A 27,902-nucleotide genomic window follows, 5' to 3' on the forward strand; every position below is an offset into this window, starting at 1 on the left:
ATGATTCGTAGTTTTTCGATCTTTTAGTACTCGACTCACTCATTAGAATGAGTACTCAATTCAGATGCGAGTACTCGAACCATTGCGCCCAGCCCGAGTCCTGGTTAGATTTGACCTGAAAGTCATCAGACGACGTGGTTATATCGGCAAGGTTTACAGATTTGTCCGATCTTTTCCCAGGTGACCGTCATTCCGACACTGTCCTCTCGAAAATGGCGCAGATGAATCAACGGCGGGATGCGTCGGCTCGGTTAGTTTGCCAGACCTGTTGTGTTCCCTGTTAGCAAGCTGTTGCCTCACAAATTCGTCATTTTCTGTGTGTACAGTAGGGCTGTCTATCCATTCACTGATTAAATTGTCAGGCCACCCTAAAAAATGCTGCACACCAAATTTGGTTCAATTCCAACAAGTATAAGACTCCGCAGATCCAATTTTAATTTTATTAGGGAAAGTTGAGAAAAAAATATCAAATATTTTTGTCAATCCCATGAAATTGTTGTCTTCAAACGATGCAAAACAAGTTTGACTCAATTCCAACGAGTGGAGTGCTTTGAGTTTTTCGTTGATTATTCCCGGATTATCCTTGATTGGTAGATAGCTCGAGAATTTTAAACGAAAAACTCAAATAAGCTGGAAATATTCTAATTATTATCCAAGTAACACAAACACAGTATGACACAGGGTTGTAACCAAGTGACAAGGTTCCGAGTCACGAGTCAATCTCACTTTTCTAGTTTTGACTCGAGTCAAGTCGAGTGATTTTCAATTCGCCACCGAGTCAAGTCTGAGTCCAAGTCAGGAAGTAGAGGATCGAGTCCGAGTCCAAGTCATTGTGTTCACTGCTCAGTTTTCGGCTCAATTCGGTTCAACCCACTTTTTTCAACTCCGCTCGAATGATATAGAATGACTCGCATTTATAATATCGTAATTTTCTTCAGTCTTAACACTTTCTGGCCCTATTTTCCAAGTATCAGGATTGATGGACGAAATACCAATCATGTGGGGACTTTACTATTCTTCGAAATTACAATAAATGTCTGTCTTGGCCGTCCTAGTCTCGAGTCATATGACTTGGTTCGAGTCGTACACAATGACTCGAGTACAAGTAGAGTCAATGCAAAATTGGTACTCCAGTCAAGTCATGATTATCACTCAGTATGATGTTATACACATCGAAAATAGCTTGAATAGGTTCCTCTCTCATTGGGTCCCGAACTTTGTCAGACATAATTTTGTATGCGTCTATCATAAATATGATATATAGATATCGGTGTTGGCTCAAAAATTTGATATCAGTTGGGCTATAGTTATAATTTAGTGTTCCATCTCACTTCTGTGTGATCAAATGATTGCCTTTTTTAACTTTCAGCGCTCTCAAAGGGAAAATGCATTCGTCGATATCAGCAGAACAGCTCACGTCATTGGAGGTGAGGCTCCATTGTAATTCCAGCATGCTTGGCAATTTGAATGATACACAATGCAGTGACAGAGATTAACTTGTCACAGTGTGCAAAGCGGTTATTCACGGATGACCTGCTGATTCTTTACCTACCTATTGTGATCGCTACAACTGATAACTGATAATCCTTGTTATAACTTGATGTGAATCTTTTAATCGGGTTAAGCTCAAATGATATTGTGATGACCACAAACAGATCAGGCGCCATTCTGAATGGCATGCTTAGCCAAGCATCCATCACCACATATCGAAATTTTAAGTCATTACTAGCGTGATTTTTTTACCTAAAATTCAATATTTTGACATTTTTTGACGTAAAAAAACTTCATTTTGAACAAATTTTGACCTCACGTATGCAAATTAGGTGTTTTTGCACATGATGTTGAAATTGTACTACTTTTCTTCATTTGCGGTTGGAACTGTCTGTCCTTACGAAGTAGTTTGACCAGAAAAAACGGTTTGAATTGAAAACAGACAAATTTCTACATGAAAAAACTTGCATTTTAACGAAATAAAGAATTCGAGTAGTTACATCACGTATTATGGTAGAAATAATTGTAATTTGTTGTTGTACAACGAAAGATACTTTCCTACATTATCGGGTAGAAAGTGTCTGTCCTTACTAAGTAGCTTACGAAGAATGAAAAAAGAACGTTCAACAGCAGCAGTTGTTGGCTGACAACACTCAAGTTGTGTGTACACTGCTGGTGACAAACCGCGTTGCTTTATTCGGACAATGATCTCTACATCAGTGGCTCTCAACCTTTTTCACCTCGTGGACCGATAAAATTCCAAGAAATATTTGGTGGACCTTGAAAAATTGAAATCAACCCGAAATGTAATGTATGCAGCCGTTTTTCTGCAAGTATGGTATTAGAGCAGGGGTGGCCAATCGTTTTGCTATTCATGGCCGCATTTCGAATACTTATATGGCCTACGGCCGCATACCAGGACATAGTCGTAATGAACTAACTGGACGCGAAATACCAATGTTAAATTGTGGATTTCATTTCTGGTGAACTTGAACTAATCTGTTTTTTCATAGCGTCTTGCTATATGCGCCGAAATCGGTACGTAGAGATCATGTTATGAATAATTACGGGGAAATGCTGAGATCGCACAGAGCGCCATGATTTTTTCCGATTCACGAATAATTTTCGTCATTCATATTCGTTGTTTCATATATTCCTATCAAACATTTATCCTTTCTCGGCGAACACAATCAGACTCATCGGTAAAGTTGAGGGAGGGAGTGTTTTCGAAAATGTACGGCACGTTATAAATGATGATGCATCTTCGGGTGGGCCAATTGTTATTATTGTTGCGTGTTGTTATTTCTTGACCTTAATCAGGATTTTCGGTGTAGTGGAAAGAAATTGGAATCTCCCAAACGTACCAGAAACAAATTTCTTTCGTGACGAGCACACGATTCCAAGTTGGTATTTCTATACGGGGTGCATCATTATTTTCTGCTGATCGCATCTGTACTGTGGGGCTCAGGTCGAATAACTTTCTTCTCTTCGACAATATTCAGAGATGAAGCGTTTTGGAGTATGATCAAGCAAGCATCTTGTCCAGCTATCTTGCTCATTTCCCACTACTACGAGTACAATGCGGCGCACTAAAACACCCTGCAATAGCAGGGCCATCCAAAAAATTAATGAATCGGAAACAAATGGTCGTACAAATTGGGCGGTTTAGCGCGTCAGCTTGTACTTAGCAAGTCGCTCCTATGTCGTCACCAGAGACAACTTGAACATGTTTCCGGCCTTATCTTAAGTCACGAAGTTCTGCATCAGTTTAAAATGTGACGTTTTATTTATTTAACCAATAGACAAGCCTTCAACACCTTGCATCTTGAAATTAAGGTATAAAATCCTAATATACCTAGCCGACCAGCGGTTGAGAACCACAGGTCTACATCGCAATTTTTTATCATGCGCCTTTTGATAGAAGAACCATGCAATGCCCACACAGTCTTGCTTCAGTTAGGATATTGCGGTACGTTAAGTATAATACCATGTCAACCTATTTGTGTCATTTGACCGTTTATGATTCACAATGAGCAGACAATGGACATGAAATAAACAAGAAAGGATGCATCTGGATGTCTGTAAGTGATCAGTAAAGAAGTACTCGATTTGTTTTTTTCTAGTTGACAGTTTTCATTGACTTTCATTTAGGCAAAACTAGGGCCTAGAATACATCCCTTTTTACTTCTATTAAAATCGCTGCTTGTACTTGCGCTTCAGTAGAAATTGAACTCTTACTCCCACTAACCTACCTACAATAACTCTTTGACAAATTATTGTAGGCTGTATGAAATAGATTCATATTCCCATTCTGGCATTCACAGATTGTTACGTATCCTGACTCTCTACCACATGTTCTGATGTCACCAAAATCTTCGACACTTTTACCCCTAATGGCCGATATCAATATTTCTTTCAAAATGTGATATTGTCTCGATGTTATGTAACGACTCTTTTTTGGGATCCCTGCTCTCAACCCACTGTTGCTACATGAAGTTGTTTCGATTTTAGAACACGCAACGTAAAAGTCACCGTCAGAAAGGCAGCAAAGCCAGTTCGACGATGTCTTCTCAAAGCACCAGCTCCACGCTGACTCCTCCCAAGCCGTCCTCGGAAGTGGCCGCTCCAAGGCTAAAAGCGTTCAGCCCTTCCAAACGGAAAAGGCCGGAAGAGAAGCGTCACGTCAGAAAGCAACGTCCGCAACAACCCGCCGAGTTTAAAGATGACGGTATGTGATGGCTATTTCAGAAATGAATGATTCCTAATCCATACTAACCTGACGGACCCCAAATTTTCGCTTGGTCGCAAAATAAAACTTTCACCGAACAGACTTGGACAACTAGATCATTCTGGGTTTCCAATTAGACGAAGTGAAGCGAAATGTCGGTAATCTGATGCCAATCTAATTTGTGAAATATGTCTTCGCTCTCTTATTTTAATTGTAATCTCATTTATGCTTTTCTGAAAATGCCACAGGAGAACATGTAACGTGCGAAACGAGCCAAACGTGTTGTACATGGGCGTTTTCCAGTGCTGTCAAAATCGAATCTGAGTCGATATCAACTGAACTTGGCTCAATATCCAAGTCTTTGCAAAACCAGACTTTCTAATTCTAATCTACTTGGGAAAAAAATGTGTAACTATCATACTAAATCTGATGTAATCTGGATAAGATGAGAATAGTCAAGTTGTCCAACTTAACCGCTACATTACTTCATAATACTGGTGCACAAAATGACCAGTGTTAAAAGAACAAAACCATGAAACACAATTTTCACGCAAAACAAAAAGACGATAATGATTATTGACGAGAATGGCAAATGTCTGTGCAGCGCGTCTGGCTCGTTACGTACGACACAGTTCTCCTGCAGCATTTTCAGGGAAAGCCAAAATGAGATCGGAACGGGATAACGGGCATTTTTCATTAATTCAGGGGTCGCCAACTAAAAAGCGACTCTTCGGTCACTTTTCAAATTTTGTAGGGGCTGCAAAATAGACCACACCGTTTAGTAGGAACCATGTGGTAAAATGTGACGTCAGTACAACGCTATGCTCTCTACCATGGGCAACGGTCATAGTTACCGCAAAAGAATTGATATTTTATTGAAGAAATACAAATACAAACATAACATGATCATCACTTTCATTTTGAACTGTGAGTTTCACACGATACCTGACAACACTTTTCAGCGACTAAGGAATCAATGTTGGAGATAGCGTGACACAATATTATCTGAAAGATGATATTACCTTTTTTGGGGGAAAGCCCTAAGCCGTTTTCTAAGCTTCTCGGTCTTGGCCATTGCATGTCAATCGTCAAGGCCGTATCAGTGAGCCATACTGATGTTGAGCACAAGAGAATAATTTTTTGGATAATAGCAACCAGGCGCGTATCCAGAGCGTGAAAAGGGGGGGGGGTTTGCGTTACGAAATTATTGGCTATTATGACGTCATTATTACAATTACTCATCTCCACACCTTGGCGAATATTTACGAATTATTATAGTTTAATAATAAATAGAGATTTGCGGTGAGTGGGAGATGTACGAATACGATACAGACATTGCCTGAAAATCGCGTTTCTTTTAAGGTATGATTGAAAGAAATTCGTAAATGCTCACATTTAGTCATGAGCCGGCAAACGCCGCACGTCTTCAAGCGCCTAGTTGCGGCCAGAGATGCGCGATTTTGTTGGGTTTTGACGATATTATGCGCACGGCCGGTAGTATCGCAGCGGACGAACAAGCGCGGAATAGGGCGGTATCATAAACGAGGGCGATCGCGATCGCCACAGAGAGGTGTGGTGTGAACAGTGTACGTCGTACACGAACGTGTGCTTTTCGATGGCTGAGCGTGTAGTACGCGCGAACATAATTAGACCTTAATTGCAAGCACGCAAGTCAGTCAATCAATACAGAGTACACACTGGGCTAATAACTTGATCGACAGAGAAACTTGCCAGCCGATATAATTAGGTTAACTTCACTACTAGGCCTACTCAATTCTCCCGTTCAGCGACAACATACGCCTGTATTTGGACGACAGCAAGCCACCTAACAATCGGGAACGTGGATTGCTAGGCTTGTATTTTGAAATGTGAATGTCAATCGTAGGCCGTTTCTCGCCAATAATCGCGAAGACAATGTGGATTTGAGAACAGCATTGTCGTACTGGTGCCGCCATGTCTGCGTCTCGCTGATCAATCAACACGCTGTGCAATTCTTAATTAGGATTTCAAGGCGAGCAGGTGCATCGAATTCGCGGGCGATGTTGATTGCCGACAACTTCGTCTTTGCAATTAAGTATCGCGTCGGCCAATTAGATTAGATTTTCCTAAAATGCGTCTCTCGTTTTAGCAAGGCGAGAGAGAAATCGAGGGAAGAAAGTTGAGCACGTCAGCAACTGCCACAGCTGAAATGTAGCTGAACAAGCGCAGAATTCGTATGGAATTAGCGAAATAGAATGACCTATTTTATCCCTTCGACTAATTCGGCGCATAATTCCAATATTTTTTAGGGGTTTTAGTCCCCTTAAATAACATTAAGACGCCATATTCGCCTTCTCATACGTAAAAACGAATATGTTAAACTAATAAATTAGCAAATATTAGAGGCTATATTTGACACCAATTTTTAGGATTTTGAAAAGGGGGGGGGGTCCGACCCCCTAAACCCCCCCCCCCTGGATACGCCACTGATAGCAACAATATTTTGAAACTGATTCAATTTCAGTATTTCAAAATGCTTTACTAAGCGTTTTTCCAAAATCTCAAAAATCAAACTGCGGGCTGCAAAATATGACGTTGCGGCCGCTTGTTGCTCTAATTAGTCACATTATGCAACTAGAATGATTTGGTATTCAAGTTTGCATCATCAGTCATCCATTTTAAAGTTGAGTTCTTTTTCAGATGACCTCCCTGAAATCCTTCAAAAGTTATCTCTGGAGAACTACTGTCCCATATTCGCCAAAGAGGAAGTGGACATGAGCACATTCTTAACCATGGACAACGGAGATCTGAGCGAATTGGGAATTTTACAAGAAACGGCACGACATCGGATTCTGGACGCAATCAACCAAATCAAAACGAAGCGTGTGGGCTGGTGACAAGAATCCACAGTGAAATATGGAGTGTTTACGCAAATTTTTTGATGGAGAATTTTGAACACTGTGAAATGGTGACACAAATTTTCATATCATCTCCGTTGATGCCTTGGAACAGTGCTTTTCAATCCGACCATAGTTTGCCTTTATCCTGAGGACGCAAATTTTTATCTTATTTTTCCAAGTAAGAGCAGATGTGATCACCGGTCAGAGACGGTGTACTCCAACTATTTTAAAGTACTTTATGAGTTTTACCTCCTTGTAACACTTGTTCAAGTGTTTTCGACTATTTGCACTTGTGAACAATTTTTTCCTACAAAAGTACTTTCTTTCACATTAGTTTGTGGGTTCATCATTTTTCTGAGCGAAATTGTCACGGCAACTGTGCCAAATGGCAGGGCTGTGACAAGTTCGTTTGACTTGATCGTTTTGACTCGAGTCAAGTCGAGACATTTTCAGTTGAGCACCGATTCTTAGTTTTGAGACCAGAGTCCAAGTCATCGGGTTTACTATTCATTGTCAGTTCAAATAACTTCTGTGAAACTCTTGGGTGAAATGTAAGGCCTCGGATTCAAAATATGCTCATTTTTCTCACTCTAGACATGTTTATTCGAGCGGAAAAAAATGGTTTCTACGCATATTTTTTAAATATCGGTCCTGATATACGGATTTAAATGAGTCACATAAACTGTCTGGAATAGGATTACCATACCTCATCTTTTAAGAGGATTTGTCCTCTTTTTTCAATGAATGGAAAGTATCCTTGGAGAAGGCTTAAATGTCCTCTTTTTTCGGAATTTGTCCTCTTTGTAGAAAAAGTATTAAAATTGCCATTAGAAACTAGATAAAAACGAGACTTCGACACGGCGTACGACAGAATTTCATAAAAAAAAACGAGGTCGAAGTGATGCCTTTTTTTTTAGTCAACCCAGGTTGCTCGAAAAATTCTAAATTTAACCACATTCTTTTCCGATATTGCAGCTTTTAATGTTTTTAAAAAGTGTTGCCGTATAAGTCAGGTCAATACGCAAATTGACTCAATTCAAGTCATGACTCGAGTCGTTACAACCCTGTCAAATAATCCCTGTATCATGACGGTTTAAAATATTTCCGTGAATTGCACCTTACGCATCGCATTATTGTTCCCATTTTGGGCTAGTCGCAAAGATGCATTTTGCAATTTCTAAGGTAACCACCTCCGATGAACTGCTTAAAGTATGCAAGCCACACAATTCTACCTTTTTGAAACTACCAACATTCTACCTACTTGAAATTGTTTTAATATGTCTTTGAAATTGCTACTTCCACATGTAATTTAGTAGAACATTACGTCGCTACTTCTAATTAAGTAGCAACAGTGACTACTCTGACCTCCGGTAATGAGCCTCCCATATTGGACTTAAGTGCTGACCATTTTTATGTAATGTTAAGCTAACCAAATTACCATTTTCTAATCAAAAATTGGATGGCGACCATAAAAACGTTTGTAACCACTGCCTTACAATGACGGCATATCTGTTTATGACTTTTAAACTGTCAGTTTTTGGGGTGCCAGCAATCAGTTTGAACTTGTGCTCATCACAACTACAGATATAATCAATAACAGTGCCTGTTTTCAAAGTAAGGAAATGTAACTTACGGTGCGTCTTTTGTATCCCAATTTGCGCTTTCCAGCAACTTGATAACGATACAGAATCATTTGTTAAATGCCGACATTTTGGGAATGATCATGCATGTCCCAAATAAAAACGATCTTGAAATTTGTCCATCTGTCGAATGTTGCTGTGACGAGGCGTGTGCAGTAGTGTTGTCCAAAATGAGCGTTGTAATGTTTCCTTCTATAGATTTATTGATAAAAAACATCTAGGATAGCCTGCGAGAAGCTCACAGAAAAGCCGTGAAGATTTCATGCAAAGCGTTTGGACTCCGATAGCTTCACGTCTGTTCGTTGGAATGGAGCCAAATAGAGCGTGCCATGGTTTTTCAGCCAACCTAACGTTTTTATAAAATAGCTGCGAAAATTTGCACCCTATTGTCTACATCAGCAGTCCATATGATAATGACATAATCTAAAGTTATTTAACACAATACGAGCTACATCCGTCACACAATGCGGAAAATCCCATGCACACACCTCAGTGGCCTTGGCATTCCCAGACCCCTTTCCATGCTGGACTACTTGTATTTCAACCCCGAGTCCTATTGGCGCACAGCCAGAATCTCGCGAAATCTCGGTACCACGCGCAACGTAGAGGCTACGTCATCATAGAAAGTATACATTCTAGAACAGTGGTACCCAAAGGGGGCGCTAGCGCCCCCCTGGGGGCGTTGGCGAGCGTGAAGGGGCAATGAAATGGGCGATTGGGGGGCGCTGGCTATAAAATCGGGCGGCAGGGGGGCCCTGAAAGCAAATGAGGGCGATGCAGGCTTAAAAGGCAACTGCTCCGTAGTGTTGAAACGGTGGATAAATAAAGCAGCTAAATATGTAGTAAATGTGCCAAATCGATTCACTTGGGGTAAGATAGGGTCGTCCGTCTATATTTAATCAGCTGTACCGGAAAAGTCGATTGTTACTTGACAATGTTGATCCTGCGCATCAATGGTGGTTTATTGTGTGCTGTGAGAAGGTGGGAACTACGAAGTATTTAAGCACTTATTGGTCACTGCAAGGTGTGATTGCGTCTTCAGAAGCTGCCTTGTATGAATTTATTCGCTGCTTCAAACGATCGTGGATTATCCACAGTGCTGCGACCGAGGCCTTCGGTACGACGTTCATATTGCGAGAAGCAATATCCCATGTAGGCCTATTTGACGCGTTGACGGCATATTCTCAAAAATTTATGAGTAGAATATTTCCGTTCTTAGTAATAATGAAACCTGATAAAGACGAAATCGTCACTGTCCGGATTCAGTGATATAAGCCCGTGATATTTCACCGAAATTTTGCGAGACGTGAACTGTTTCAATTCTCAGTCTTGCATGAGCTGCTGGCCCAGCTCGAATATCCGATTTTGACGGTGAAGCATAAATCAATCATCTTAGAAAACTGTACAACGATATGGTGGTTTGATTCCGGGATATATTCCAATTAGAAATTCCTTAACGAAGGATCAATACGTTCTGCAAAGTTTCAGAGCATGAAATGATTGAGGAGCTTTTATTACATTGTAGTGTAGGTTGAAAAATTTTGAGTTCAAACTGAAGTTCAATATCTCGAATCAATCGTCCTGGATACACAATTAAATCAAATAGAGATACTATGACTGAAATTGGGTTGACTTTTTCGTCGTTGTTCTTCCCTGCTCATATTTGATAAAACGTCTATTCAGTACCGTGACAAGGCTTCTGACTCACGGCAGAAACGAACTTGACAGTACGGGACATGGAGACTTGAGATTTTAAAATGAGATTACTCTTATCAAAATTTAAACCCATATGACGAGGATGATGATAATAATAATAATAATAAATACACCAGCTGGGTCCGCCTCGGCATTAGCTGTAATATGTGCAAAACAACTTTCGTTCGATTTAGGCGTGATGGGGGGGGGGTAGGGGCAGTGGCGTAGCAGCGACTTGGCGGTTCTGGCTCTGCGCCAGGGGCGGCAGGCTCCTGGGGGGGCGGCAAAATGAGGCTGCGCAGTGAGTGAGAGAGAGAGAGATGGTATTCTTTTTCGCCTGCACCATCGAGATGCTTTGACGACGGAGATGCGATACGGACCTTATAGTAAGGTCATCTAGACTGCACCCCGTTTTTTCTCCTCCGTGATTGCTGAGCGCCTAGCGGGATAACCGCGAATACCAGTTTTCGAGTCTTTGGTCTGACCCGATCTGATCGAAAGCTAGTGTCGCGCTGATTCCAAAAACACGAATTAATATGTTAACATGGCGACGGAGCCACTCCGAAATAGCCGTCAAGGCCGGTTGTTCGGAGAGTTCGCAGAAAAAGGAGAATGCCTGACGAACAATCAGAAGATGCTGGCCTCATCAGTGTTGTTGAAGAAGTTAGACGATGCATGTTTCAAGCTTTGGACAGATTTAAACTTGAAGCTGAAACTAGGTTTACCGGCATATACCACTTAAATGATATGTTTGGGTTTTTGAATTCCCACGCGCTGCTGCAAAGCGAAAGTCACAATTTATTCACCAGCGCTTTTAGAAGCTGGAGTTAGCTGCGAAAATTCTCATGTCTTATACCTTCGAATTAGGGATCATATAAATCAGAAGATTGCTAGCTTTTCGTACAAACCAATATGAGGCCTCTAGGACGAACACAAATTAAGATATAATCATATGAAGTTGTTCAACTTGAGATTTTAAAAGGGTTAAGAGGTTGGTGCGGAGCAGTGAAACCACGTTTGATCGTGGTGCAACAGAGTTTGAAGTTTTACAGTGGTTAGTTAATGCAAAGCTACTTGATTCGATTCCTTATTTATGCTCGTGTCTGAAACTTTATCTGACCATTGGTGTTTCAATTGCGAGCTGTGTGAGGAGCTTCTCAAAGCTCAAACTGATCAAGTCTGATTTACGTTCTACCATGAATGATGATCGGCTATCAGCTCTATCCATTCTGTATATAGAAAGAGACTACGTTCTAAAACTTGAATTTGAGGATATTATTGCTGATCTCGCTTTGAGGCGGCTATTGATTTTCTATTTGCACAATACATTCGTTCGCTATTTCTTGTCTTTATTATTTTTGGCCTTATTAACGTTGAGACGGTGAGGCTGAGACGCGGCATTTTTTATTTGTATTTATTTTTATTGACAAGATTGCTTGAACTTGAATCTATGTCGAAATATGCTGCGGTCTACTTAGGGGGGGCGGCATTTTAAGGGGGAGCCAAGGGCGGCAGCACATGCTGCTTACGCCAGTGGGTAGGGGGCGCTGGAACTATATTCGTTGTCCAGGGAAGGAAGGACGTAGTTCGTTGTTGTCCTTGATGTTTTTGCGGCAAATATACAGACCCATGATATAGCCTACCTACATACACACGATCTGCGCATATGCATAGCCTACACTATGAGTGCATAATGTGCATATGCCGCTGGACAAAGAAGGTGCAGATATAGCCTTGTAAGTCTTGCACCATCCCTCCATGCTATCGCAGATATGCATGAGCGCCAAGCAGGGAAGCCATGGATACCAGTGTTACCAATCGGGTCTTTGGTCTGATTTGTCCCGGGAATCGAACCCACGACCTACCGATCAAGAAGCCAAACGCTTCACCATTGCGCTATCTTGTCGATGGAAATAAATCATTGGCAACACAATGCGACTACCAGCGCTATAAGTATAGTATTGGAAGTAGGCCTACAGAACGTCAGCATGTGGTAGAGAATGAAGAGAAATATTGTAGGCCTATATTCACAATCGTACTCGGCCAGTTGCTGACGATTGCCCATGAGGAGTAGGCTACTATTCAATAGTTTTGTTTCAGTCGATTAGGAATTTTTATCAGTTCAATACACCACAAAAATTGCGATACAATGAAACGATACGAAGGTGTCGAAACGATTTGAAGTAATCCTGAAAATCAGACACCCACCTTGGTCTCAGAGGCCAGTGGTTCTCAACCTGGGGGCGTGAAAGCATATGAAGGGGGGGGGGGGCGAAGAAGCCGTCAACTGAAAAAAAATATTCTCCAATTCTGACGTGTTTCTCTATATATAGACCGAATTTCATATTTTTGAATTCTCTAATCAACAGTCATAACCTTCCATGCCATCAAACAATCTGTTGGGGTCGCTAGCATCCCGGTTGGATTTTGTGATATGACAATAAGGGGCGCGCGAAATTTTTCACTATCATAAAGGGGGGCGTGTCTAAAAAAAGGCTGAGAACCACCGATCTAGGCGATGTAAAGTGGAGGCATGCACACTGAATGAAAAGTTGAACAGGATGATATATAGAAAAGCAAGCGACAAAAATGAGGTGGCATGACACGGAAGGCGAGATCGATAGGTCAGGTCGCGGCCCGGTAATCTTGAGGACGGACGTATTGTGTATTGAAGTTCTGTACCTCCAAGTAATACGATTGTTGATATACAAATTTGTTTTTAAATCTCTACTAGTTGCTGACGACTAGCCTACCCCTGACGTCGCTGACGAGTGTCAGCCGAAAATATTTGGCTTTTTTTCAATATGACTATATATTCCAATAATATTGTATGCACTGCACAGTGCACTGAACTTTTGCAACACCGTTCATTGCATTGGAGGCTACGAACACTGTGAAACAATAGCTTCAAGACTCGATTCTTTCGTTTATACCAGGAATTGAAGTTTTTCAGACAATCGAAAGTAACTCCTGTGCCCGTAACATGAGCAGTGAAGAGTACTAAGCTTCATTCTTTATTTCCTGAAATATCTCCTAAAATCCAGTCCATAAGTTCGCTACGTCGATGTCAATTCATGCATTCTACTTGACTGGGAAAATTTTACTATACATCACAACAATGTAAGGTTTAGTGGTCTCAGAAATTGTGCGTTCGTGTCAATTTTTCGGCGAACGACGATACATATTTCGGCCAATGTACTGCATGGATTGGATAGTAGCCTATGGAATTTTCTCGCTCGTGGTACAGAACTTGAAAATTGATTTCATCCATCCATTACAATGCACTTATTATAATCAGAAAATTTTTAGAATGCTCTTACCAAAAGTGATCTTCACACGAATGCAGCGGTTCTGAACCGGTGATCCACGGAACACCAGCGATTCCCTAAAGCCAGTCTCGTGGCTTCTGTCGATGTCGGGTCACACGCAACTCCCACATATGACTTGTGGTGATACGCCCGTCATCGCCATGATGGGTTGCACGTAATTAGGCCCGAACTGTAATCGTATTGTGGCTGGGTTGTGGTGGTGCGTCGTGTGCAGTTTCTTGCGTAGTGGAAGGTATGTGGTTCCCTTCCCTTCCGAAAGACCAAATATATCTCCGATAATTGTAATTGGTATCACCGGTGTTGTGTTTTTGAGTGAACAGTACGACGACACTTTGCAAAGCGAAGCCTCGCATTTCTGAACTGCTAGCTGAAAGGGAGGAACAGAAGTCACATTGATTTGCCGTAAATTTATTGGCATACAAAAATTTAGGCAATAAGATTTCGTGACGATAAGAAAATACAATCAAGACTCAAAATCAAGAACTTTTGGTCTGTCAATTCTATATTTTGATGTAGCTCCCGGAAATATAGCAATCGCATGACTCCCACGTAACAAATACTTGGAGGCGACATCAAAAGCGAATATCCGGCATATATTCGCTTTCAGGACCATAAATCGCCATTAGACTGTATCACAGATGGCGTGTTCGATCCCGGAATATTTTGATAGCAATATAAACGCTTTGCAGCGACTCGCAACAGTTGTTACGATCGATTCAGTAGGCTTCGACGAAAGGTTGTATGATTGCGACGACTTAATATATCCCTGTCGCATCCTTCATGCGCAACAGCAAATACACAGCGTTGATGGCATGTTGATCAATTCTCTCGCAAGGACAATTTCACTCATGAATAATTAATTCATAAACACGCGTTTTCTCCTGTTCGTCGAGGGTAAGCCGCGTTCGCGCTCGACATATGCGTGTTTAGACTAGGTCGACATCATATTTTGTATCCGGGGGAATTCATTTGTCTGAACTCGGCGGAAGAGGCAGCTGGATGGCGAGTTCTTGGCAATATCGTAAATTTTCCTCTGACGAAGGGACAGAGAGTTTCGAGGGCCGCGAATCGCAGGCACCTTCTGAAAATGCGATTTCAAACGCATTTATGCAATTGCAACTATGGTATCATAGACTTTACATTTTCAAGTAAGTTTATGAAGTTATTCTCGTGTTCACTAGAGCTGAGTTTTTCAATTTGATGTGGTGTGAACCCTTACGAGATCTTGGTCATATCCAAGGATCATCTATGTTCTAGTGCGGAGCGGGTCGACAAATTCGCTAGTCCGACTCCGATCCTGTTTTTCAATTCTCTGGTCCGGTTCCGATCCCGCTCCGGCCGTGTCAGGAAAAGTACTGATCTGGCTTCGATCCGGCTCCGGCTAAAAATGAAAAAGTCGGGCCGGATATCCAATCCTGCTCCGGACCATGTTCCGCAATCTTGCATGTTAAATTCCTGGTATCACTCCCAGAATTAAGTAATGGTTTAGTTGTGGATAAAGCCGCTTAGCAGATATTGGCGATATCATCACACTTTGATTATAAAAATCATTTCCGTCCAAACGTTCGCTATGTTTCGGGGGTTTGTATGATTTGTGGTATCAGCTTGGATAACTCCCAGAGATAGGCTACATCAAACGCGCGTGTTAGTTTAGTTGTCGATAAAGCCGTTTAGGAGATAATGGCGAAATTAGAATGCTGGGTAAAAAATCTTTGCATCCAAGTTTTCTCTGTTACCGTGTGTTATATGAGAAGTTTCTGGTATCACGTTGTATAGCCTACATCAAACAGGCTTGTTAATTTAGTCGTGGCAAGAGCCGTTTCAATTTTTGTGACGAACTAATGCACCCTCTTCAGACCTACTAAAAGTTACAGTCGACGGTTGCTGATATAATTAAAAAGTCACCGCTTTCATTTAACTGTCAAATATGCCAAATTTGGTCTAGTTACCACCTCAATAGTTACCTGTCTACTAGAAAAAATAGAAAGTACCGATCAAGGCCTACTTGAGAAGTGGATTATTTTAAAATGGTCAGAACCTTAAGTCGGACGTCACCCGAAGGATATACAGTAGTCTACTGCTGTAGTGTGAAACGTTTCTCACGCACACTTGTATACCATCTCCTACTGTTGCACGTCAGGTACACAGTTCATTTTGTGCGCCAGTGTTCTGTAGTGTCGTATTATATGTGTGATGTGGTCGATTTTTCTGACTATAGTCGGACATTTAGCGTTACCGAAGGCTCGCAGATTGGCGTAAGAGTTCGACAAGTTTGTAAGGATTAAGAAACATTAGGCTACTATAAATCCACGGAAATGCTAAGAAGAGGAAAGAAATCACAAGATTTGTAATGTACGCTAATGCCCGCCCACTAGATAAAGTAGGGTTGACCTAATTAGAGATCCGAAAAAGAAGACACTTTTTAAAAACTTTGAAAGCTGAAATACCGGAAATGAATATGGTTAATTTTAAAAATGTTCGACCAATATAGTACCTGTGTTGACTAGACTAAAAACCGGTTGTCACTTTTACCCGACTCCCGCTTTGTTACAATATGTTCATGGTGTTGACTAGAAAAAAGGTCACCAGTCCGACTCGACCTCCGTTTTGGCCGTTTTTTTTTGCGAAGCTCTGTCGTACGCTGCGTGGACGTCGAGCTCTTGGTGGCATTTTATTACGTTTTTATATAAAAGAGGACATATTCCCAAAAAAAAGACATTTAGGCGTCCTCCGAGGTCACTTTTAATTGATCGAAAAAACAGGACAAATCCTCTTAAAAGACGACGTATGGTAACCTGGACATGCCGAAAAAAGCACTTGCGTTGTAATCGTCGAATAAACATAATCAACAAGAACAACCTTCTCAAATGAATCGCTGGTCGGTATGAATGGTGAAACAAAATTGAATTCTACGTATCACCAACTCCTACACATCTTCCCCGCGACGGATCGCCTACATAATGGATTACTTTTACTGCTGTTTCCCCGAGAGGAAATAACTGTTTTTATACACTGTTCATATTGGTTTGACGCAGAATCAATCTATTACGAAGAGCGTCTTCTTGCGCGCGCTTTCCGATACGATACCAGCTCGCAATACTGAACGGAATCGGCTTTTGCATCACATTCGGCATGAGATGTAATCTGGGCGTGGCAATGGTGAGGATGTCCAACAATTACACGACGTATGACGAAAACGGATCGAAAATTGTGATGGTGGGTGTTGTTTTTTAGAACGAAATCGCCTTTGATAGCAGTTCTGGGCAAAATCGAGTAGGCTACTCTAATCACTGTGCTCAGCTCCATTTGTTAGTATTTCACTCAACTTATATCCAGAAATATCCTAAGACACAGAGATTGCGTTTCATTCATTTCATTTCGAGAGTGATTGTAAGTTAATTTGCATACATGGAAATTTGAGAGGGGTGGAGGAAAATTTTAACAATGACGTAACACCGCTGATCTATTGTAACATATATATATATATATAGTGTGTAGAGCCTGACAGCTATTTAATTTTTTTAGCCGATGCCGATAAAATCGATATCTTGCTCCAGTATCGATGACCTCGATCTATTCAGCCTATATTTAAAAAAATATGGCGTCTAGCTTGAGTCGCATTTTTAAAACATCACAGCATTTATCTGAAGAGCTTTACAGCTATCACTGTGCTTGGACATGAAATAAACTAGAAAGGTTGAATCCCAACATTTGTAAGTTGTAACAAATAGAAAATCTGCGATGTTCAAAGTAGTCACCGTCTGTACTCAAGTAGAAGTAGAAGTAACGCCTCCAATTTCTACTCAAGCACAAGTAGAAGTGGCGATTTACAAGTAAGTAATAAAGTAAGTATTGTAGTCCTAGTTTTGCTTCAAAATCTTAAAACTGCCAAGTAGACCATCTGTGCTTCTGTGTTTTAATCACTGTTCTATTTCTGCAAAGGGCGCCATATCGCAAATCATTCCCTGTAGATTTCGTGGCCTGTTTGTACTGGACATTACCCGTGGGTATGCAATGCATGCATTGGCTAATAGCCTATGTCTAACTTTATCGACCGTGATTCACAAAAAAATAATTATAGCTCCAAAATTGTCCCATAACTACAAATAGAGAATGACTAGTAGACACCATAGCACACTCCGGTAACTAGGCTAGAGCTGAAAAATAGATTGATTCGATTCTGAATTGAGGATTAGACTTCGAATTCACCCCATAACAGTATGAATGACTTAAAAATCCAAAATGTACCCTATGCGACCGCAAACAATATAATGCCAGTTCTTCATCACATTAAAGATATTCTCGTGTTTTAAATGTTTATTTTGTTGTACTTAGTGACAATGCTGAGGGTTCGTTACGACTTTACATATATGTCATTTTCAGTAACTCGCGTAGCTTTGTCTTACATGTTCCCAACACGACAATGGATGTTTCAAGACATCGAAACTATAATTCTCGTTGATAAATTAACTATTAGTGGCTATAGGAAGAATACATATTCAAACGAATATGTCTACTATGTTACAGTGTATCTATATTCATGATTTCAATGATAAGCCCGTCTGCAAGAGTATAATATTCGCACTGCCAGTCCACGAAAAGAAAACGCAAATCAGATGTAAAAGGAAACCGCGAATCAATAAATAATAAGGAATTTACTGCGTTGACCTTCTTGAATAATATAGTAGTTAGCGTGCCGGCTACACCTCGCCTCAGATAATGTAGCAAATATTCCTTGCCTTGTATTTACAGTAAATATTGTCGAAAAGCGGACGCAAATTTAACTAAAAGCGTCAGAGACGGCCGCAAGAGATCAATACTCAAGTTACGCATCCCATTATAATGCATATATCGGTATTGACGATGTGGACTGTGGTCTGCTTTGTGTGCATCGACATGCAACTATTTCTGACAATTTGCTAATAGGGCAAAGCACAATGATACAATGATTCGAGTGCTCAAACCTGAATCCAGTATGAATGAATTATAATGATTTGCGTCGACTAGTGAGACATGATTTTTCGAGGACCAAAATGATACGCTCCTTTCCACCAGAGGAAAAAAAATCATTCACAATGAACTGAACTGTTAATCTATCAATGTGAATTAAGGTTTCGATACTATTTTTCACTGTGGAAAACTGTAAACTTCGATTGGAAGTATCGCATCACACGAAACATGTACTACAAGGCAACTGTTCCGTCCAACACGTAAAGACGTCATCCCTACCGTTCAACGAAGTAATGCAGTTTATGAAAATAAGTCCCACTGTGATTACGGCTACGGGGGAAAAACGAAACAACGTTTGCAGGACCGCAATAAACAGCATGTCTCCAGTTTTAGTAGAACACGCTCATCATGTTCGCGAAAGGCTCTCACCCTTGACTCATCCCCAGAAGCTCGATGCGGAACAGGCAAAGGCCATGAATTCTGCCATGGGTAAACATTTGTTGGATAATCCTGTTCGCGCGAAAAATGATCGTCACCACAGAGTTTGTGTGGTCGAGAGAGGCCGTTCAAACTTTCATTTGGGTGCCTCGGAGTCGACTTTTGTCAAAATACGCAAACCAAGTCTGTGACAACCAGGGCTGGGCACAGTGATTCGAGTACTCGAATCCGAATCGAGTATTAATTTTAATGATTCTAGTCACGTAGTAAAAGACGATTTTTTTCGAGTACTGAAATTATACGCTCCTCGCCACTGAAAGTTAATTTATCTGCGAGAATTATAGTTTTGATACTAATTTTCACTGTCGAAGCCTTGAAACCTTGATTGGCCGTATCGTAGTATAGGAAACACATAGTACAAAGCTACGAGCGTTACTGAAAATAGCACATTTCCGAAGTCATGATCATCCCACAACATTGTCACCAAGTGCAATGAAATCGGTATGGTCGAAAAAATACCAAAGTATCTTTGATGGGATGGATAACAGACATAATATTCTTTGTGGTCGCATAAAAGATTTGAACTTTGACAAATTACATTCTGTTATGACGCCATAATGAGTGATACTTGATAACTCGACTCGACTCGAAGCATATTACGTGATTTAGACTCGAATCACTCTGGTATTCGATTTTGCCCAGCCCTATGACAACAGCAGGGATTCGTGTACCATCTAAAAATAGAACATCGAGCTCAAGCACTCTCTTCGCTCCGATGATTCGATATTTCATACCAGTGACGTCATATTTTGTGATACGATTGTTTAAATACAATGCTTTTTTCCAATTCTCTACTAGTTGCTGATGATTAGCCTACACCTTACGAGTATCAGCCGAAAATATTCGAGTTTATTTCAATATGAATATACCATTCAAGTTAGTATTGAATTTCTGTATCCAAGAGAAGCTCTTGAAAGCTACACACGTTAGTGAAAATGACATATCTGTGAAGTCATGATCAACTCACGGAATTTTCACATAGTGCCATGAATAGGCATAATCGGAAAATACTAAATTATCTTCGAGGTGATGTAGAACTGGCATTGTATTCTTTGTGTTCGCATAAAGGTAGGCCTACATATTTGAACTTTCGACATCATTCATACTGTCGTGGAGTCGAATCCTCGAACAGATTCAAATCACTCAGGTATACTTGATTTTGCCAAGCCTATTGGAGAACCATACGAAGATGTGAATGGCATTCATTTTTCCCCGAAAAATCGCAATTACCAATTACATGTGGATGGTCGTATGATGTTGCAATCATTATTTAGTCATTCGGTTACAGTGTAATCCTCTTGGGTCAATTCGTAAATGAAATCGATGGCAATCGATGGATTTTCATCGTCTGTGAGCAATGATATAATGACAGGTGGCGTTCGGATCTCTTATTTCCCATGATTCGCGGAATGAGGATCATTATTTTTGCTTCTCAAAACTATCGATTCTGCCGGTGTGAGAGAATATAGCATAGCTCGCGACACGAAAGCGGTTATGATTAGAGTTTAGATTATTATTATTGGTTCGCCGATCATATCGAGCTCACGTCACACGCAAAGAAATTATGCAAACCTATCCAAAACCAGTTTCTGCTATATAAAAAGTGAGTAATGTTGCCTAATGAACCGTTAAATGTAAGTGAAAGAAAAGAAAAAAGTTATTTTGAACATCTATATTGTAGGGCTACCATATTTTGGAAATCAGAAAAGAGGACACTTTTTCAAAATTTTTAGACTTGCAATACCGGAGAAAATTCTTGAAAAAAGGGTAAAGTTTTCCCACTTCGTGGTCGGTTGACTAAAAAAAAGTCAACTTTCCAGCTCAAACCCCGAATTACAGTTTTTCTCTCACAATATCCGTTGGCCGACTAAAAAAGGCCAGCTTTCCGGCTCAGTACCCGAAATAGCCGCCGGAACGTTAGTACAGTGCTAATTTACTGTGTCTCATGCAGTCCAATTTTGCCCTATATTTAACCAAAATTCTCAAACAAAAAAAGGACATTTGGGCGTCCTCCGAGGACATTCTCAAAAAAGTCAAAAAAGTGAACAAATCCTCTTAAAAGAAGACGTACGTTAACAATACCATATTGTAAATAACTTGTACCTATAATGGACAGTTTTCAGATTTTTACGCAACACCTGGCCCTGAATATTAACTTTTTTTACGTACTTGTAAATCGCTACTTGTAATTCTAATTGAGTAGCGACGATGAGTACTTTGAAAACCAAGGTGTTAGTGACGACAAGCTGCTCCATTTCAATTCATAGCTTCCTGATTTGGACTGGAGTCCGGAGACGCAGGGTCTGGCGCACGGCGCCTTTTTCTGGGGATATATCTTCACACAAATTCCAGCCGGATTTCTCGCATCGCGCCTATCCGCGACAAGGTAACTGCACAGCCAACTTTGTCTCATGCCGACTATTAATGCATTAATCTTTCTGTTGCAGAATGTTCGGACTTGCTATCTTCACGACATGTGTGCTAAACTTCTTTCTGCCAGTGGCAGCGCGGTCGCATTGGTCGTTATTTGTGTTAGTTCGCGTTTTACAAGGATTAGCAGAGGTACGGTGAGGAGCATGACTGAGGCTTGTGCAGACTAATGGATTTTCAGAATGCTCAATTACAACTAGAACTGCTCAAATTTTAGAAGTCGCAACTAGAGATAGAGATAGAACCATACTCACATTTCAAAAGTCGCAACTAGAACAAGAGCTAGAGCTATACTTACATTTCAGAACTCGAAACAAGAACTGCCCACTTTTCGAAACTCGAAATTTGAACTAGAACTAGATATTGTCGCCTTTCAAAACTTGCAACTATAACTAGAATTAGAGCTATTCACTTTTTCAAGAGACAACTACAGGGCTGAAACTAGAACTACTCACTTTTCAAAATTCGCAATTTCAATTAGAATCAGAACTATCACTTTTCGAAACTAGCAACTAGTACTAAAACTAATCAATTTCAAATATCGCAACTATAACTAGGACTACTCACTTTTCGAAACTAGCAACTGAAACCTAGAACTAGCGACCTTCAAGTATTCGCAACTAACTAAAACACAACGAACTAGAATTAATTCCGAAGCAACTCATTCAATTTTATGTTATCGGAATCGGATCGTTTTTCCACATTAAACCCGATCGAAATTTTAAATGGGAGGGTTTCAGCCAGCAAAGCTCACCCGTGGCTGTTAGTAGTGGTGACTCCGAGCTAGCAATGTATGCAAGAACATCACACAACAGAACGCCGGTATCACGATTCACGTCAAACGACGACGCGGGTTTCCTTGTTGTTCGGAAACTAATAACTCTTTTTTAAATGCAAAACTACAACTAGAAATAGAGCTAATTACTGTTCAACATCCGAAAATAAAACTGGCATTAGAACTACTCAGAAAACAGTAGTTATAGTTAACCGCCAATAAATTACATTGGTAACTCGCACAATTCGAGTGGTGACGCACTGGATTTTAGTACTGATGATGGTTTGGTAATGAATTATTGAGAACCATATTCAATCATAATTTTGAGTCTGCTCGCTTCATCCTGTGTACGTCCTCTCGCTAAGAATTATGACTTCATTCCCCGGCGTCTACCAGAATCCCCTTCATAATTTATTCAAGTCTTCGATAGGTGTTAAAGCTCATATTTGTAATAACCTGTTATTGCGTGTTAGTCATCGGCAATTCAAATTACTCTTCGGCTGAGGTTGTCAAAGTAGTCGGCGTTAGGTAAAGGTAACGAGGTATTTTCTACTCAATTACAAGAATAGAAGTAGCGAATTCGAAGAACTTTGAAAAGTGGAAGTAGCATATGAATGGTTGGAAAAGTACGTAGCTTCAAAAACTATATTTGGTCGAGCGTTCGCTTACTTTTGGCATTTCATTTGCATTTAAATTGGACGATGAGTCATAGTCATCTATTTCGATGGGTTTATATGGTGATTTCCCCCATAAAAGTCATGTAAACTTATCCCAAAACTACTTTCTACTCCTCAAAATCAGACGTGTAAAAAGTCATTAGTTTTGCCTAAGAACTGTTCAAGTAGAAGTGGGAGCTGCATTCTATCAAGATAACCAGCAGAGATGGTCCGTAACGAAGTACTACTACTTTTCAAAGTAATTCAAGTAGATTCTGCCTACTCGCACCAATTCCTCATGATTTCAGACTTTTTCTACTTGTACTTGAGAGATTTCAGTTTTTAGGCAAAACTTAGCCTGGAATACTTCATTTTTTACTTGTAAATCTCCACTTCTACTTCTACTTGAGTGCCGACGGTGACTGCATTGATCATGACATACCAACTTGAATACTTCGAAAGATTATTTAATTACTGACCATCACTTTGAAACCACTATAGTGCGAAATTCTGGCCATAGGTTGCTTAGCTACATTGCTTTTTGGGTCATTATAATAGAACTCGAGAAAAAATAGACCCTATCAATATGTTGCCTTTGAATTGTACAATATATACCGATATGTCGCCGAAATAAGTTTTACTAGCTTGAGCAAGATTTGTAAAAGTGGGAATTCAGTAATTCCGTGACAGACTACACGTTTACAGGGCGTTTTGTACCCAGCTTGCCATGGGATATGGAGTAAGTGGGCGCCCCCTCTGGAGCGATCAAAATTAGCGACGATATCGTTTTCAGGTATGTACTCGGACATATAACTTTTCATTTTCGGATACTTTAATGAGAGTTGTCATCAACATGGATTCAAGACAACCAAAAATTAAAAAAAAAACTTCATCATCAGTATGAAACGGCTTTGGTTTTTGGTTACTAATGTTACTTAAAGTAGGGTATACATATAATTTGTAGGTCGAGGTATTCGCCCTTACGCTGCGTTTGATGCCGTTGAGTATCCTCAAATGGTATTCGCGAAAAACGTTTCACTATATCAAATATTTATTGATATAGTCAGAGCTGACGGTTATGGGAGACCGGGGACAATTGTAACACTTTTTGTATTTTCAAACATTACGTGTTTTTCTCATGGAAATTTCATCTCCAAAGTTGTATATAAAGAAGCCAACAACTCGATAGTTGATATAAAAACGAAACTGGAACTCAATCAACAATCAATCATGGAAATTTTGAGTCGCGAAAATCGCCGCTCAAATGTTACAATCGCCTCGCACCCGGGGCAATTGTACCACCCATGTGAGGCAATTATAATAGCGTTGTTTATAACTAAAAACAGACGAAATGAACTAAGAAAACGGGAGCACAAATTGTATTATTGCATTAAACGAAAGAAAGAGAACTTTGAACGCTTTCAGGCCACGCCCCATCGCAATTTTGGCATCTGAATACAGCATCACCCTTCGTGCCTTTTTCATGAGCTTACAATGTACGAGAAACACATTCATTCCATCATATCCCATACGCATATTCGGCCTCTTTTACCACGGTTCTGTTATTCAACGTGCAGCGGTTGTCAATCGGTCATCTGTGAAGGTGCGAAACCGATCTGGCTAACGTATCTTGGTTGAATCGGCCGTTGATAGTGTAGCAAAACGTGAACACAGCATTGTGGCGTCCAAGCTATAAAGGCATTCTTCTGTTCTGTACAAAATTAAAATAAATTGTTCACACCAAATGATAAAATGAAAGTGGGCCATGATCAAAGTCGGGGGATACGGATTCAGTCATGGCAAGTTCAAGTGACCATTGAAGGTCGGCACACCAAAAATCTATCAACATGAGAAGGGGTGGTTGAATCACGGAAATAACCGAACCGTAAGATTTACATCATCACTTTTGTATAGCCGTTCCGACGGATGATTATGTTAGAATTGGTATGGCAAGGTAGTATTTGTTCTGTTATTGAATTTCTGGTTGTTGCAAGATTCATCGGTAGTAGATAAATGGTTATACCAACACATGAACAAAGATATTCAGCATTGAAAAGATATTGTAACGGCGCAAAATTGGCAGAGTGTTACAATTGCCCCTGACACGCTCGATCATGATTAGTGTCTCAGTATGGTACCTTCCAGGCGATACAAGTCCTAGTTTTCCTAACATCCCAGTAGACTGGTAACATTGTTTCAGCTACCTATATTACGTTGTAACCACTTGATGTGGTATTCGTCTGAACAAATTATTCCAGACCAGAAAATATTTACTCAAGGGTCCAAAATTTCGTTTTTTTTTTTCAAATAATTCCGGGGTTTCGCGTTGATAGCTCAACGTAACTTCAAGTATGTAAGTAGAGATAAATACCGCATGCACACTGAAAATATCAAGGCAATTTATCCACCCTACTAGCGGTGAGGTCGATTGTTACATTTGTCTCTAGTTACATTTGTCCGCTGTCTCCCCTACCCCTGACGAGTGCGAGCTGAAAATATATTCGGGTTCATTTCAATGTTAATATGTTATTCCATTGTAAATTGAAGTTCTGTACGTACAAGAAGCTCTTCAACGTAAATATCAGTAACACAGGTACATCTCTTTTGCATGACATTCAATCTCTTCGATTGATTCGGTAAATCAACATAGTAACGCTACGGTATTTTCATGTGATTTCGTTATATTTCAGGCAGTTATGCTGGAGCGGTTTTCGGAATGCCCCTAGGAGGGTTACTCGTCGACTATGCCAATTGGCCGTCAGTGTTTTATGTTTTTGGTGAGCAATTCTTTATGTTTCATATAGGCCTATTGTTATATGCAGAGTTGGTCAGTATATACTCTATTGCAGGGGTGGGCAAACTGCGGCTCGCGAATGAAGCAGCACTGCCCACCCCTAGGCTATTGGAACTAGAACTAGTGACCTTTCAAAATCCACAACCAACTTAAACAGCTAACTAGGTACAGTTCCGAAGCATCTTATTCAGTTTTATTTGCCGGAATTAGGTCTGTTTTTTTACCTAGCAATGGATGCAAGAACATCACACAACAGAACACCGGTATCACGATTCAGGCCCAACGATGACACATGTTTTCTAACTGTACTACAGCTAATTTCTATTTTTATTATGCAACTAGAACTAAAACTGAAACTATTCACTTTTCAAACTCCACAACTGGAGCTAGATTTGGAACAGTATTCAAAAAACCAGCATTTTGCGGCGCATGTTGGTCAAAGTAGTCAGCGCTTTTACTTAAGTAGAAGTAGAAGTACCACCGTAAAGGTCTACTCAATGGCATGTAGAAGTAGACGAAACCAGTAAACAGGGAAGTAGAATACGAAGATCAGAAAAGTAACAAGTAGTTTCAAGAAATAGATTGGATCGATGGCTGGCTTACTTTTCGCAGTTGATCGCAGGTGGCAAGTTCTATATTGCAGTATGAATCTACGCGACTAACGAGAAATGATTTATGCCACTGCAAATAAGTCCAATTATCCAAAATATACTCATTTACCGTATTACAACAACTATGTAGGCTAATTCACAGGGTTCTTATGACAATTTCCCCCCAAAGCGCGATGAAAACAGTTCTCATAACTACTTTCTACTACCAAAGTGTACAAAGTGAGTAGTTTTGCCTAAAAATCTGTCCAAGTAAATGTGAAAGTAGTCTAAAACTTGAGGAAGTAGTGCAAGTATAGGCAAACCTACTTGAGTGCTTCAAAAAGGCAGAAGTACTTCGTTACTGACTCCTCCGGTAACACTGATCGACATTTTTCAACTTTTTAGAACGATTAATTGTGCTGACCTAATTTGACCATGCTTATTCCAAATTTGCCGTCAGAATTCATTCATCACGCCAAAATCGAATGAAAATTTTACTCAAATACGGCTGTATTGAGGGCGTTTATGCCCGTTTAGGTCCGTATATGACACGAAACACATCCCACAAAGCTCTCAGCTTACTTTATTGGATTTGAGGTTTGATTATCTTGAACTAAAACCCTCCAGATAATCAGGATCCTTAGTATTTCCATGAAATTTAGATAGAACTTCAATGAAAGAGAGTCAAGTATTTTTTTCCAAATCCCCATTCCTAATAAGAAAGAGGGGGTTTTGGTGATTGTTGTGATTTGAGGTCCAACATATACACCTACTAACGTACTCAAGTGAGGAAACCTTACGTGATTGTATTTAGAACGTACTCTCTATTTGATCAGAGCCCTTAAAAACTTTTTCGTGAGATACAATTAAATATCTAATGGCGGAAATACAACATTACATCTGTCGGTAAGAGCAGGCTCTTAAACATTTTAATGCCTGGTGTAAGACACTAACTACCTCATATGCCACTTACGTTAAAGTCAATGATTTCTACTGTCCCATTCACACATAAAACAAGGATACCTTGTAGTTATAGACCGTTGAACCAGTACCATATTTATGATCAACGGAAACTTTACACGTTTGAATATTTTGAGTACTATATTCCAAATTTGAAATCAAAAGTTTCATATTCTCGCAAGACCCCTTGATGCCAGTTGTACCAGCTACAAGGATAGAAGCACATTGATTTGCATTGTGCGACAAAACAGCTTTTAGGCTTGATGCATAAATAAAGAGGCGAAATTCACGGTTCCCAGTGTCTCTATGAGACCTTGAACTTCGACACAAGACTAAAGAGGGTTCGCCGGCAAAGAAGAGTGTGCATGTATTCACTATCACGATGCATATACCAAGCAAAACTGGTATCAGTGCAAAGTAGGCTATTTGTTTGGCTTTCAATCTGGAACCTACAATAAGAGCAGATTCATTTGGCAAATTCAAATTT

General features: G+C 40.3%; 2 protein-coding genes across 3 annotated transcripts in view; both read left to right on the forward strand.

The window, feature by feature from the left end:
• LOC145456838 (ankyrin repeat and SAM domain-containing protein 6-like) overlaps positions 1-8,856 on the forward strand; it is a 39,242-nt gene extending 30,386 nt beyond the window's left edge. For both annotated transcript variants that reach the window (XM_080334964.1, XM_080334965.1), the window contains exons 14-17: positions 181-250; positions 1,370-1,427; positions 4,003-4,219; positions 6,899-8,856. In XM_080334964.1, coding sequence (XP_080191090.1) covers positions 181-250; positions 1,370-1,427; positions 4,003-4,219; positions 6,899-7,095 — 542 coding nt within the window. In that variant the 3' untranslated portion in view covers positions 7,096-8,856. The remainder of the gene's footprint in view (positions 1-180; positions 251-1,369; positions 1,428-4,002; positions 4,220-6,898) is intronic.
• A 5,759-nt stretch (positions 8,857-14,615) lies between these two features.
• LOC145456841 (vesicular glutamate transporter 3-like) overlaps positions 14,616-27,902 on the forward strand; it is a 35,100-nt gene continuing 21,813 nt past the window's right edge. The window contains exons 1-6 of the mRNA XM_080334967.1: positions 14,616-14,910; positions 16,798-16,978; positions 21,478-21,596; positions 21,658-21,772; positions 23,777-23,864; positions 25,762-25,848. Of these exons, the coding sequence (XP_080191093.1) occupies positions 14,762-14,910; positions 16,798-16,978; positions 21,478-21,596; positions 21,658-21,772; positions 23,777-23,864; positions 25,762-25,848 (739 nt within the window). The 5' untranslated portion in view covers positions 14,616-14,761. The remainder of the gene's footprint in view (positions 14,911-16,797; positions 16,979-21,477; positions 21,597-21,657; positions 21,773-23,776; positions 23,865-25,761; positions 25,849-27,902) is intronic.

Source organism: Botryllus schlosseri, chromosome 15 (genome assembly GCF_051294905.1).
Source record: "Botryllus schlosseri isolate E-star chromosome 15, Bs_hap1, whole genome shotgun sequence".
Classification (NCBI taxonomy): Eukaryota; Metazoa; Chordata; class Ascidiacea; order Stolidobranchia; family Styelidae; genus Botryllus; species Botryllus schlosseri.